The sequence below is a fragment of the Triturus cristatus genome, unplaced genomic scaffold, assembly GCF_964204655.1.
Source record: "Triturus cristatus unplaced genomic scaffold, aTriCri1.1 SCAFFOLD_465, whole genome shotgun sequence".
Taxonomy (NCBI): domain Eukaryota; kingdom Metazoa; phylum Chordata; class Amphibia; order Caudata; family Salamandridae; genus Triturus; species Triturus cristatus.
Window position 1 is genome coordinate 105,493 of NW_028187791.1, and position 13,656 is coordinate 119,148.

The 13,656-nt window shown below is 53.7% G+C and overlaps 4 protein-coding genes across 4 annotated transcripts; 3 read left to right on the top strand and 1 right to left on the bottom strand.

The window, feature by feature from the left end:
* The first annotated feature begins 3,458 nt into the window (after positions 1–3,458).
* Positions 3,459–4,387, top strand: LOC146770500 (histone H1.3-like). The gene has a single exon (XM_085640391.1). It carries the CDS (start codon positions 3,690–3,692, stop codon positions 4,338–4,340), a length of 651 nt encoding a protein of 216 aa, XP_085496517.1. The 5' UTR covers positions 3,459–3,689; the 3' UTR covers positions 4,341–4,387.
* A 127-nt stretch (positions 4,388–4,514) lies between these two features.
* Positions 4,515–5,513, top strand: LOC146770501 (histone H3). Its single transcript, XM_085640392.1, has one exon. It carries the CDS (start codon positions 5,097–5,099, stop codon positions 5,505–5,507), a length of 411 nt encoding a protein of 136 aa, XP_085496518.1. The 5' UTR covers positions 4,515–5,096; the 3' UTR covers positions 5,508–5,513.
* A 712-nt stretch (positions 5,514–6,225) lies between these two features.
* On the bottom strand, positions 6,226–6,756 carry LOC146770502 (histone H2B 1.2-like). The gene has a single exon (XM_085640393.1). It carries the CDS (start codon positions 6,607–6,609, stop codon positions 6,229–6,231), a length of 381 nt encoding a protein of 126 aa, XP_085496519.1. The 5' UTR covers positions 6,610–6,756; the 3' UTR covers positions 6,226–6,228.
* Positions 6,757–7,603: 847 nt separating this feature from the next.
* Positions 7,604–8,462, top strand: LOC146770503 (histone H4). The gene has a single exon (XM_085640394.1). It carries the CDS (start codon positions 8,092–8,094, stop codon positions 8,401–8,403), a length of 312 nt encoding a protein of 103 aa, XP_085496520.1. The 5' UTR covers positions 7,604–8,091; the 3' UTR covers positions 8,404–8,462.
* The last annotated feature ends 5,194 nt before the right edge of the window (positions 8,463–13,656 follow it).

A 13,656-nucleotide genomic window follows, 5' to 3' on the forward strand; every position in this document is an offset into this window, starting at 1 on the left:
TCACAGTATCAGAACAAGGCCTGCAAGGCCTTGGGCCTAATTCCAACCTCCTGGCACCAATTTACTGATACTTGTGACATTTGCAGGTGTTAGGCTTCAAGGGGATAAAGTTGCACCTTCTACCCAAGGGTATGGAGCTCCGCGCAGGGTGAGATATCAGGGTTCACCCCTGTCTGGAGGTGTGAAAATAAAACACTTCACATACTCAGGAAAGTGTATTTAACTGCTTTACAGTATCATAATAAGGCCTGCAAGGCCTTGGGTGTGTTTCCAGCCTCCAGACACCAGTTTTACTGATACTGGTGACATTTGCAGGTGTTAGGCTTCAAGGGGATGAAGTTGCACCTTCTACCCAAGGTTATGGAGCTCCGCGCAGGGTGAGAATTCAGGGTTCACCCCTGGCTGTTGGTGTGAAAACAAAACACTTTACATACTCAGTAAAGTGTATTTAACTCCTTCACAGTATCAGAACAAGGCCTGCAAGGCCTTGGGCCTAATTCCAGCCTCCTGGCACCAATTTACTGATACTTGTGACATTTGCAGGTGTTAGGCTTCAAGGGGATAAAGTTGCACCTTCTACCCAAGGGTATGGAGCTCCGCGCAGGGTGAGATATCAGGGTTCACCCCTGGCTGGAGGTGTGAAAATAAAACACTTCACATACTCAGGAAAGTGTATTTAACTCCTTTACAGTATCAGAATAAGGCCTGCAAGGCCTTGGGTGTGTTTCCAGCATCCAGGCACCAGTTTTACTGATGCTTGTGACATTTGCAGGTGTTAGGCTTCAAGGGGATGAAGTCGCACCTTCTACCCAGGGTTATGGAGCTCCGCGCAGGGTGAGAATTCAGGGTTCACCCCTGGCTGTTTGTGTGTAAACAAAACACTTCACATACTCAGTAAAGAGTATTTATCTCCTTCACAGTAACTGAACAAGGCCTGCAAGGCCTTGGGCCTAATTCCAGCCTCCAGACACCAGTTTTACTGATGCTTGTGACATTTGCAGATGTTAGGCTTCAAGGGGAAGAAGTCGCACCTTCTACCCATGGTCACGGAGCTCCGCGCAGGGTTAGATTTCAGGGTTCACCCCTGGCTCAAGGTGTGAAAACAAAACACTTCACATACTCAGTAAAGTGTATTTCACTCCTTTACAGTATCAGAATAGGGCCTGCAATGCCTTGGGTGTGTTTCCAGCCTCCAGACACCAGTTTTACTGATACTGGTGACATTTGCAGGTGTTAGGCTTCAAGGGGAAGAAGTCGCACCTTCTACCCAGGGTCATGGAGCTCCGCGCAGGGTTAGATTTCAGGGTTCACCCCTGGCTCAAGGTGTGAAAACAAAACACTTCACATACTCAGGAAAGTGTATTTAACTCCTTTACAGTATCAGGATAAGGCCTGCAAGGCCCTGGGTGTGTTTCCAGCATCCAGGCACCAGTTTTACTGATGCTTGTGACGTTTGCAGGTGTTAGGCTTCAAGGGGATGAAGTCGCACCTTCTACCCAGGGTTATGGAGCTCCGCTCAGGGTGAGAATTCAGGGTTCACCCCTGGCTGGTGGTGTGAAAACAAAACACTTCACATACTCAGTAAAGTGTATTTAACTCCTTTACAGTATCAGAATAGGACCTGCAATGCCTTGGGTGTGTTTCCAGCCTCCTAGCACCAATTTACTGATACTTGTGACATTTGCAGGTGTTAGGCTTCAAGGGGATGAAGTTGCACCTTCTACCCAAGGTTATGGAGCTCCGCGCAGGGTGAGAATTCAGGGTTCACCCCTGGCTGTTGGTGTGAAAACAAAACACTTTACATACTCAGTAAAGTGTATTTAACTCCTTCACAGTATCAGAACAAGGCCTGCAAGGCCTTGGGTGTGTTTCCAGCCTCCAGGTACCAGTTTTACTGATACTTTGTGACATTTTAAGGTGTTAAGCTTCAAGGGGATGAAGTCTCACCTTCTACCCAGGGTTATAGAGCTCCGCGCAGGGTGAGATTTCAGGGTTCACCCCAGGTTGGAGGTGTGAAAATAAAACACCTCACATTCTCAGGAAAGTGTATTTAGCTCCTTTACAGTATCAGAATATGGCCTGCAAGGCCTTGGGCCTACTTCCAGCCTCCTGGCACCAGTTGTACTGATACTTGTGACATTTGTAGGTGTTAGGCTTCAAGGGGATGAAGTCGCACCTTCTACCCAGGGTCATGGAGCTCCGCGCAGGGTGAGATTTCAGGGTTCACCCCTGGATGGAGGTGTGACTATGTGGAGTGTTTTGTTTTCACACCTCCAGCCAGGCATGAACCCTGAAATCTCACCCTGCGCGGAGCTCCTCAACCCTGTGTAGAAGGTGCAACTTCATCCCCTTGAAGCTGTACACCTCCAAATGTCACACATATTACTAAAACAGGTACCTGGAAGCTAGGGATGGGCCGGAGATCCTGAAGGCTAAGATCTGATACTGGGACTGGTGTTCATGTACGTTCTGGACTATGTGAAGTGTTCTGTTTTCTTCCCCTACCTCCGTCCAAATTAGCAGCAGGCCTCGATTAGGCTACAGGGCGCAGAATATCATTTCTGGTCTCAGGTCTCCCTCGTGATATACCATTGGATTCAGGAGTGGTCCCCACTCCAGCGATAGGGCTCAGTAGAACAGTTGTAGTCACATGCCTCACTCTGTACTGTACTATTCAGTTCCGCAGTGGGCCTCCCCCCGGTCATAGGCTCAGCGTCTGACATACAGTAACTCACTCTGTCTACAGATGTCACCTCAGACGTACACCTAGCTCCAGCTTTAAAAATCAGCTCAGTAGAGTGCCTCCATGCCGGTACTGGGGTCTCCATTTCAGGTGCATTCCCACCCTCTGCTCTCACTTGGGGTGTTTTTAAACATGTAGGCCTAACTCGGCCGCCTTCCTTCGTTGTGTCACTGTATTTATTTTATTTAGTCTGCGCCCGCCTCCTCTGGCTCGGCGCTCGGCAGTGAATGCCCTCTGCCTGCATGTGAAGCTGCCAGCACACGGCCGCCTGGTGATGCATGCGAGGCCGGAGCCAGGGCCGTGCCCCGCTGCTTGTAAAAGGCCTCCGGTTGCGCCCCCCCCAGCCGTGGGTGCCACAGCCAAGGGTGCAGGCGCCGGGCTGGGGGCTCCCTGGCATTGTTTCCACCCCGCGCTCGGCCGGCGGAGCCCTGTGTTACTTCGGCCCGTTCCAGAACGCGCTCCCCGCGGCCCCCGCAGCCCCACTGTGACGCCGCAGGGCCCGCTCCCTGCAGGAGCCCCCTCCCTCCCGCGGGCCGCCGCTCCCGGCCGCAGGAGGCGAGAGTGGACCGGGGAAAAGGGGCCGGGAGCCCGCGATTTCAGGCATGGAGGCGTCCACCGTCGGGGGAGCGCCGTCTCCCCGCGGATCACAAGCCAGGGACGAGGGGTGGATCCGAAACGGGGGCAGGCCCGGGAGAGGGCCGAAGCTGGGCTCCTGGTCATACATGTGTGGAAGCGCGTGTTTAACTGATTGTGCTTTAAAACGTGGATAATCGGAAGGTAGGAAACACAAAAGTCAGCTCGGAGCAGAGAGCCGAGTGTGCCTCGCAGAGCCCTGTCTGCTCGCGACCAATCAGAGGCTGGCTCCTCCCTGTATATATTCACGGGGCTCGGGCCGAGAGGGACATTTCTGTTCTGTGACAGCGCCCGCGCCGAGACTTGCATTGCAATGGCCGAAACCGCTCCAGCCGCCGCGGCGCCTCCCGCTGAGGTCGCCCCCAAGAAGAAGCAGCAGAAGAAGACAGCGGGGGCCTCCAAGGCCAAGAAGCCTTCCGGCCCCAGCGTGGCCGATCTGATCTTGAAGGTGGTGACCGCCTCTGCCGAGAGGAAGGGAGTCTCCCTGTCGGCCATGAAGAAGGGGCTGATCGCCGAGGGCTACGATGTGGACAAGAACAAGAGCCGGGTCAAGGCCTCCGTCAAGAGCCTGGTCAGCAAAGGCGCCCTGGCCCAGCTGAAGGGCACCGGGGCCTCCGGATCCTTCAAGGTGAACAAGAAGCAGCTGGAGGGCAAGAAGGCGGCCAAGAAGGCGGCCGCCAAGACCAAGAAACCAGCGGCTAAGAAAGCTGCCCCTGCTGCCAAGAAGCCCAAAAAGGCTCCCGCGGGGGTCAAGAAGAGCCCTAAGAAGGTCAAGAAGCCAGCGGCAGCAAAGAGCCCCAAGAAGCCCAAGGCTGCCCCCGCCAAGAAGGCTGCCAAGAGCCCAGCGAAAGCCAAGGCGGCGAAGCCCAAAGTGGCCAAGAAAAGCCCTGCCAAGGTAGTCAAACCCAAGGCAGCCAAGCCCAAAGCAGCCAAGCCCAAGAAGGCAGCGCCCAAGAAGAAGTAAGGGCTTGCACCGAGACACTGCAAACACAACGGCTCTTTTAAGAGCCATCCACCCGGTCTAGAAGAGAGCTTGTTCACCCCCACCCTTTCACCCCGCGTGCACACTTCTCAATAATAATAAACGGCACAGTAAATCCCTAGCGCACCTTTACACACGCGAGTGCCGTGTGTGATCTTGGTCATATGAACGGCTCTTTTGGTGCTGCGTGGATTGGAATCTTTATAACAAAGAAAGAAGGGGGTCTGGGAGTTATTAGACCTCAGTTTATAATAAATGTGAGATAACGTGTGCCTTGGTGCTTTCACTGTATCCGGGCAGACTCGAAGTGGTGTCTGCATAAAGCAGACGATTGTGAACGTGAAATCGAGCGCAGTCAACGGCGGCGTGTTCCAGGGTGACCAAGGGCGGTACACTTAAAACATCCTGGTCTCCTCGCCCAGTTGATCGGGGGCGAGTGGTTCGTGTGACTACAAATGAGTGGATGGACACGGAGACAAAGGTTGACCGAAGCGCGGGCTTCGGCTCCAACGTACATCGTCCAATCGGAGGGTGTCTTTTTCTCCACAGCTCATTGGAGAGGCAGGCTACAGCCTCCGGTTGAGTAGCCAATCGTTGCACACCGCGGGCTGTTTTCAAACCTGGGGCGGTCGCTTCAGCCAACCAGAGCAGCCCTCCGTCTTCGAGTGCATAAATAGGGCTCTTGCCTGCTCGAACTCCATTCTTCCTCGCTCGTCGTTGAGAGAGACCGCTCCCGCCATGGCCCGCACCAAGCAGACAGCCCGCAAGTCCACCGGCGGCAAAGCGCCTCGCAAGCAGCTGGCCACCAAGGCTGCCCGCAAGAGCGCCCCTGCCACCGGTGGAGTCAAGAAGCCTCACCGCTACCGACCCGGCACTGTGGCTCTCCGCGAGATCCGCCGCTACCAGAAGTCCACCGAGCTCCTCATCCGCAAGCTGCCCTTCCAGCGCTTGGTGAGGGAGATCGCCCAGGACTTCAAGACCGACCTGCGCTTCCAGAGCTCCGCCGTCATGGCCCTGCAAGAGGCCAGCGAGGCCTACCTGGTCGGGCTCTTCGAGGACACCAACCTGTGCGCCATCCACGCCAAGAGGGTGACCATCATGCCCAAGGACATCCAGCTGGCCCGTCGTATCCGAGGCGAGAGGGCCTAAGGAGACACCGACCCGAACAACCACCACAACGGCTCTTTTAAGGGCCACCACCCTGTCACCTACGAGCTTCTCTTATCTGCCATGTTCTACAGGTGTGGGTGGGTGGGCTGGCTGAGAGTACCCCGAGTACTGGGTAACTTATACCGGCACTGGGAAACTTATACCGGCACTGGGAAATCCGAGCACTCGGTGTGCACAGCCACCTCTTCAATTAATAAAGCGCTTTGTTTGGGTAGAGGGTCGTGCTGGGATCCGCTGGTCACAAGCCAGCGCTGTGGGGCATCTGTACATCGGGTTTATGTGTCCCGATTTCGGGAGCCTTTGCCCTGGGGCGGATGTTAGCCGTTGCCCCTGGTCTTAAAGTACAAACACAACGTGACACCCGCACACACTAAAACTGGTCGCAGGAAACAATAAGCCCGGGGGCAGCCGTGCGAGTTCCGCGTGGGCTTTATTTAACGTCATCGTTACATTACAGTGCTTGTGTGACACTTGGTCCCAAAGAGGGCTCATTCATATAAACATGCTTATTAAAACGGGTTGCCTGGTCCATCGTCCCTCGGTCTGCAGCAAGCCCCGTGAGAGCGGGTCTTGTGCGCTCAACATTACCGTTTAAAACACTTCTTTCTCCGGTCATAAATGAAGCACATTAGCTCTTAGGGGAGGACGTGAGTGGCCCTTAAAAGAGCCGTTGTGTTAGTTGGGGATGCGCCTCGAACCCTTACTTGGCGCTGGTGTACTTGGTGACGGCCTTGGTGCCCTCGGACACGGCGTGCTTGGCCAGCTCTCCGGGCAGCAGCAGACGCACTGCGGTCTGGATCTCCCGGGAGGTGATGGTGCGCCGCGAGTTGTAGTGGGCCAGGCGGGAAGCCTCCCCGGCGATGCGCTCGAAGATGTCGTTCACGAAGGAGTTCATGATGCCCATGGCCTTGGAGGAGATGCCGGTGTCCGGGTGCACCTGCTTCATCACTTTGTAAATGTAGATAGCATAGCTTTCCTTCCTGCTCCTCTTGCGCTTCTTCCCGTCCTTCTTGGGCGGCTTGGAGAGCGCTTTCTTGGAGCCCTTCTTGGGAGCCGGCGCGGACTTGGCTGGTTCAGGCATGGTCGACAATCTGCACCGCTTCCTGTGGAGCCGAGAGAAATAAGGCAGGCGAGCCCGGCACTTGTATTTATAGGCTGGCCGTGTAAAGTAGCTGCTTCTCTGCTCTCCCGTCTCATTGGCAGGCTCAGGCAGGGCCCCCACTTCCCTTTGTAATGCGGTACTGGAACTTTGATTGGTGAAAAGGAAGCCCTCCTCCCTCCAATGAGAAGAACTATCAGAGCCTAGCTGTCAACCAATCAGAAGCGCCCGAAGTCTTTATATCGCCGGAGTCCCGCAGAACAGCAGTACTATTCTCTCTGTTGTGTGAGTGAGCCCCTGCATCGATCGCCATGTCTGGACGCGGAAAGCAAGGAGGAAAGGCCCGCGCTAAGGCCAAGACACGCTCTTCCAGAGCCGGGCTCCAGTTCCCCGTGGGCCGTGTGCACAGGCTGCTCCGCAAGGGAAGCTACGCCGAGAGGGTGGGCGCCGGTGCCCCAGTCTATCTGGCTGCAGTCCTGGAGTACCTGACCGCTGAGATCCTGGAGCTGGCCGGCAACGCGGCCCGGGACAACAAAAAGACCCGCATCATCCCCAGACACCTCCAGCTGGCCATCCGCAACGACGAGGAGCTGAACAAGCTGCTGGGCCGAGTCACCATCGCCCAGGGAGGAGTCCTGCCCAACATCCAGGCCGTGCTGCTGCCCAAGAAAACCGAGAGCCACAAGGCAGGGGGCAAAGCAAGCAAGTAAAGGCCCGCAGACCACCGTGGAAACGCACCCTAAACACAAAGGCTCTTTTCAGGGCCAACCACAGACTCCATCAAAGAGCGTATCCGTGGCCAAGGTGTTACTCTGGCGGCTTCATAGTTGCGGCAGCGCCCGCACCGTCGCTACATAGGAGGGCATGCACAAGCCCTCGGACGTACACGTAGATCTTGCCCCCGTCCCAAAACCTAGCTTGAGGCCCACAATAATAATGTTTTTGTAAAAAAAAAAAAAAAATGTACATTTTAATAGGGGCAGTTTACAGACTTGCCACAACCGGGCGTGACATGTGGACAGTGTTACGGGGTGGCGGGCGGCCGCACACAGCTGGGTGCTGCCGGCGAGGCCGTTAACCTGTTTGCTCCATTAACACTTTTCAGAGCCTTCTGTTCATGGTGGGAGCGGGCACCGAGCGCCAGGGTTAGGCGGGCCGCGGTGACGAGTGGGGGCCCGGGAAGGGAGGCGCGTGTGTGTGTGCTTGACTGTGATCTATGCCCCGGCGGCAGCTGCAGAGCCCACGACAAAGAGGCGGCTGGGAGCGCGCTCTTTTTCAAACGGCAACGGCCGCTCCAGCCCCCGCTCCCTGCAGAGGGCGGTCCGGGGCGGGCTCCCTCGCCATCCTTTGAGTCACGTGGGCCGCTTGCAGCGCCCTAGCTGGTCCGGCACAGCTCCTCCATATAAGCAGCCGCCGCTGGCCGCGGCCCTCATTTCTGCTCAGTCACAGCACCGACAGGAGACCATGTCTGGACGCGGTAAAGGAGGGAAGGGGCTCGGCAAAGGCGGCGCCAAGAGGCACCGCAAGGTGCTCCGGGACAACATCCAGGGCATCACCAAGCCAGCCATTCGCCGCCTGGCGCGCCGTGGCGGGGTCAAGCGCATCTCCGGCCTCATCTACGAGGAGACCCGCGGGGTGTTGAAGGTTTTCCTGGAGAACGTGATCCGGGACGCCGTCACCTACACCGAGCACGCCAAGAGGAAGACCGTCACCGCCATGGATGTGGTCTACGCCCTGAAGCGTCAGGGTCGCACCCTCTACGGATTCGGCGGGTAAACACTCGGCTTGCCCACGGAAAAAACAAAACAAAACCCAAAGGCTCTTTTAAGAGCCGACCACGATGTCATGGGAGAGCTGTGTCTATGCGCTAGGGCTGCTTTCTAGGCCCACAGCGGGTCGAGTGAGGGGTGCATCAGGGGAACTCTCCGCAGCCACCCTGCCATGCAAGGCACTGTCCCGGGGCCAGGGTGCCTTCCTGGAGCCCCGGCATGGGGGTCCAGGGGCGCGTTCATCCCAGTCCAGCCCATGGGGCCGCTATCCTGAAGCCCTGTACTGGGCACCTAAGGCGGGTATAGCCCGGCCCAGGGGCCCGCCATCCTGGAGCCCTGAACTGGGGACCTAAGGCGGGTATAGGCCGGCCCAGGGGCCCGCCATCCTAGAGCCCTGTACTGGGGACCCAAGGCGAGTTTGGCCCGGCCCAGGGCCGGTCATTTCTCCCTCAACTATTAAGCCCCCACGTAGTGGGGGTTTACAGAACACGGACGAGGGACAAAGGTTAGAGTTAGCCGCGCCGGGAGTGCGGCCGGCCATCTGGTCGCCGAGTTGCGCGACCAGATGGCCCTCGGAGCTGAGCGACCAGATGGCCGGGCGGCGGATCGGCCGCGCTAACTCTAACTTTTGTCTCCCGCTCGGGCGCTGTAAGCCCCCACTCCGTGGGGGCTTAATAGTCAGTAAAATAGAGTTCCCATGCAGGGCCATGGGGTGTGGGATCCTCATTTTTTTTGTGATCGATCGTGACCGATTTCGGGACCCTCTGGGCCTCTAAGCACCTGTTTTAGTACTTTTTTTAAATTTATTTATTTATTCTTTTGTTGGCATTTTGGTTCAAGGGGACCATGGCACTACTTCTACCCAGGGCAATGGAGCTCCGCTTCGGGTAACATTTCAGGTTTTCCCCCTTAGCTGGAGATGGGCCCCAATAAAAAAAAAAAATCGCAATAATAATATAATACATATATTTTTATTTTTTTATTTTTTTTTCGCCCAAAAATGAAATAATGTCCTTCACAGTATCTGGTCCATTTTATTAGCCTCCAGTCACCCCTTTAACAATGTTTAATACAAAAATAAAAAAAAAGTACTAACATTTTAGGTCCAAGGGGACGAAGTCACTTTTTCTACACAGGGCTATGGAGCTTCGATTGGGGTAATATTTCAGGATTTAACCCTCGGCTGGAGGTGGGAAAAAAAACTTCACTCAAAAGGTACACAAAGCCCTTTACATTATCAGATCCAAGACTTCAGTGTCTCGGGCCCATTTCTAGCCTCCAGGCGCTTGATTTATTCTTTTTATGACATTTTGAAAATTACAGGTTTAAGGGGACACAGTATCTCCTTCTACCCAGGGCTATGGAGCTCCGCGCAGGGTGAGATTTCAGGGTTCACCCCTGGCTGCAGGTGTGAAGATAAAACACTTCACATAATCAGGAAAGTGTATTTAGCTGCTTTACAGTATCAGAACAAGGCCTGCAAGGTCTTGGGTTTGTTTCCAGCCTCCAGGCACCAGTTGTACTGATCCTTGTGACACTTGGAGGTGTTATGCTTCAAGGGGATGAAGTCGCACCTTCTACCCAGGGTCATGGAGCTCCGCACAGGGTGAGATTTCAGGCTTCACCCCTGGCTGGAGGTGTGAAAATAAAACACTTCACATACTCAGGAAAGTGTATTTAGCTGCTTTACAGTATCAGAATAAGGCCTGCAAGGCCTTGGGCCTACTTCCAGCCTCCTGGCACCAGTTTTACTGATACTTGTGACATTTGCAGGTGTTAGGCTTCAAGGGGATGACGTCTCACCTTCTACCCAGGGTCATGGAGCTCCGCGCAGGGTGAGATTTCAGGGTTCACCCCTGGATGGAAGTGTGAAAATAAAACACTTCACATACTCAGGAAAGTGTATTTAACTCCTTTACAGTATCAGAACAAGGCCTGCAAGGCCTTGGGCCTACTTCCAGCCTCCTGGCACCAGATTTACTGATACTTGTGACATTTGTAGGTGTTAGGCTTCAAGGGGATGAAGTCGCACCTTCTACCCAGTGTCATGGAGCTCCGTGCAGGGTGAGATTTCAGGCTTCACCCCTGGCTCAAGGTGTGAAAACAAAACACTTCACATACTCAGTAAAGTGTATTTCACTCCTTTACAGTATCAGAATAGGGCCTGCAATGCCTTGGGTGTGTTTCCAGCCTCCAGACACCAGTTTTACTGATACTGGTGACATTTGCAGGTGTTAGGCTTCAAGGGGAAGAAGTCGCACCTTCTACCCAGGGTCATGGAGCTCCGCGCAGGGTTAGATTTCAGGGTTCACCCCTGGCTCAAGGTGTGAAAACAAAACACTTCACATACTCATGAAAGTGTATTTAACTCCTTTACAGTATCAGAACAAGGCCTTGGGCCTACTTCCAGCCTCCTGGCACCAGATTTACTGATACTTGTGACATTTGTAGGTGTTAGGCTTCAAGGGGATGAAGTCGCACCTTCTACCCAGGGTCATGGAGCTCCGCGCAGGGTGAGATTTCAGGGTTCACCCCAGGCTTGAGGTGTGAAAATAAAACACTTCACATACTCAGGAAAGTGTATTTAGCTCCTTTACAGTATCAGAATAAGGCCTGCAAGGCCTTGGGCCTACATCCAGCCTACTGGCACCAGTTTTACTGATACTTGTGACATTTGCAGGTGTTGGGCTTCAAGGGGATCAAGTCGCACTTTCTACCCAGGGTTATGGAGCTCCGCGCAGGGTGAGATTTCAGGGTTCACCCCATGCTTGAGGTGTGAAAATAAAAGCTTCACATACTCAGGAAAGTACATTTAGCTCCTTTACAGTATCAGAATAAGGCCTGCAAGGCCTTGGGCCTACTTCCAGCCTCCTGGCACCAGATTTACTGATACTTGTGACATTTGTAGGTGTTAGGCTTCAAGGGGATGAAGTCGCACCTTCTACCCAGTGTCATGGAGCTCCGTGCAGGGTGAGATTTCAGGCTTCCCCCCTGGCTGGAGGTGTGAAAATAAAACACTTCACATACTCAGGAAAGCGTATTTAGCTGCTTTACAGTATCAGAATAAGGCCTGCAAGGCCTTGGGCCTACTTCCAGCCTCCTGGCACCAGTTTTACTGATACTTGTGACACTTGGAGGTGTTATGCTTCAAGGGGATGAAGTCGCACCTTCTACCCAGGGTCATGGAGCTCCGCGCAGGGTGAGATTTCAGGCTTCACCCCTGGCTGGAGGTGTGAAAATAAAACACTTCACATACTCAGGAAAGTGTATTTAGCTGCTTTACAGTATCGGAATAAGGCCTGCAAGGCCTTGGGCCTACTTCCAGCCTCCTGGCACCAGTTTTACTGATACTTGTGACATTTGTAGGTGTTAGGCTTCAAGGGGATGAAGTCGCACCTTCTACCCAGGGTCATGGAGCTCCGCGCAGGGTGAGATTTCAGGCTTCACCCCTGGCTGGAGGTGTGAAAATAAAACACTTCACATACTCAGGAAAGTGTATTTAGCTCCTTTACAGTATCAGAATAAGGCCTGCAAGGCCTTGGGCCTACTTCCAGCCTCCTGGCACCAGTTTTACTGATACTTGTGACATTTGCAGGTGTTAGGCTTCAAGGGGATGAAGTCGCACCTTCTACCCAGGGTCATGGAGCTCCGCGCAGGGTAAGGTTTCAGGCTTCACCCTAGGCTGGAGGTGTGAAAATAAAACACTTCACATACTCAGGAAAGTGTATTTAGCTGCTTTACAGTATCAGAATAAGGCCTGCAAGGCCTTGGGCCTACTTCCAGCCTCCTGGCACCAGATTTACTGATACTTGTGACATTTGTAGGTGTTAGGCTTCAAGGGGGTGAAGTCGCACCTTCTACCCAGGGTCATGGAGCTCCGCGCAGGGTGAGATTTCAGGGTTCACCCCAGGCTTGAGGTGTGAAAATAAAACACTTCACATACTCAGGAAAGTGTATTTAGCTCCTTTACAGTATCAGAATAAGGCCTGCAAGGCCTTGGGCCTACATCCAGCCTACTGGCACCAGTTTTACTGATACTTGTGACATTTGCAGGTGTTGGGCTTCAAGGGGATCAAGTCGCACCTTCTACCCAGGGTTATGGAGCTCCGCGCAGGGTGAGATTTCAGGGTTCACCCCATGCTTGAGGTGTGAAAATAAAAGCTTCACATACTCAGGAAAGTATATTTAGCTCCTTTACAGTATCAGAATAAGGCCTGCAAGGCCTTGGGCCTACTTCCAGCCTCCTGGCACCAGTTTTACTGATACTTGTGACATTTGCAGGTGTTAGGCTTCAAGGGGATGAAGTCGCACCTTCTACCCAGCGTCATGGAGCTCCGCGCAGGGTGAGATTTCAGGCTTCACCCCTGGCTGGAGGTGTGAAAATAAAACACTTCACATACTCAGGAAATTGTATTTAGCTGCTTTACAGTATCAGAATAAGGCCTGCAAGGCCTTGGGCCTACTTCCAGCGTCCTGGCACCAGTTTTACTGATACTTGTGACATTTGCAGGTGTTAGGCTTCAAGGGGATGAAGTCGCACCTTCTACCCAGTGTCATTGAGCTCCGCGCAGGGTGAGATTTCTGGCTTCACCCCAGGCTTGAGGTGTGAAAATAAAACACTTCACATCCTCAGGAAAGTGTATTTAACTGCTTTACAGTATCATATTAAGGCCTGCAAGGCCTTGGGTGTGTTTCCAGCCTCCAGGCACCAGTTTTACTGATACTTGTGACATTTGCAGGTGTTAGGCTTCAAGGGGATGAAGTCGCACCTTCTACCCAGGGTCATGGAGCTCCGCGCAGGGTGAGATTTCAGGGTTCACCCCAGGCTTGAGGTGTGAAAAATATACACTTCACATACTCAGGAAAGTGTATTTAGCTGCTTTACAGTATCAGAATAAGGCCTGCAAGGCCTTGGGCCTACTTCCAGCCTCCTGGCACCAGTTTTACTGATACTTGTGACATTTGTAGGTGTTAGGCTTCAAGGGGATGAAGTCGCACCTTCTACCCAGGGTTATGGAGCTCCGCGCAGGGTGAGATTTCAGGGTTCACCCCTGGATGGAAGTGTGAAAATAAAACACTTCACATACTCAGGAAAGCGTATTTAGCTGCTTTACAGTATCAGAATAAGGCCTGCAAGGCCTTTGGCCTACTTCCAGCCTCCTGGCACCAGATTTACTGATACTTGTGACATTTGCAGGTGTTAGGCTTCAAGGGGATGAAGCCGCACCTTCTACCCAGGGTTATGGAGCTCCGCGCAGGG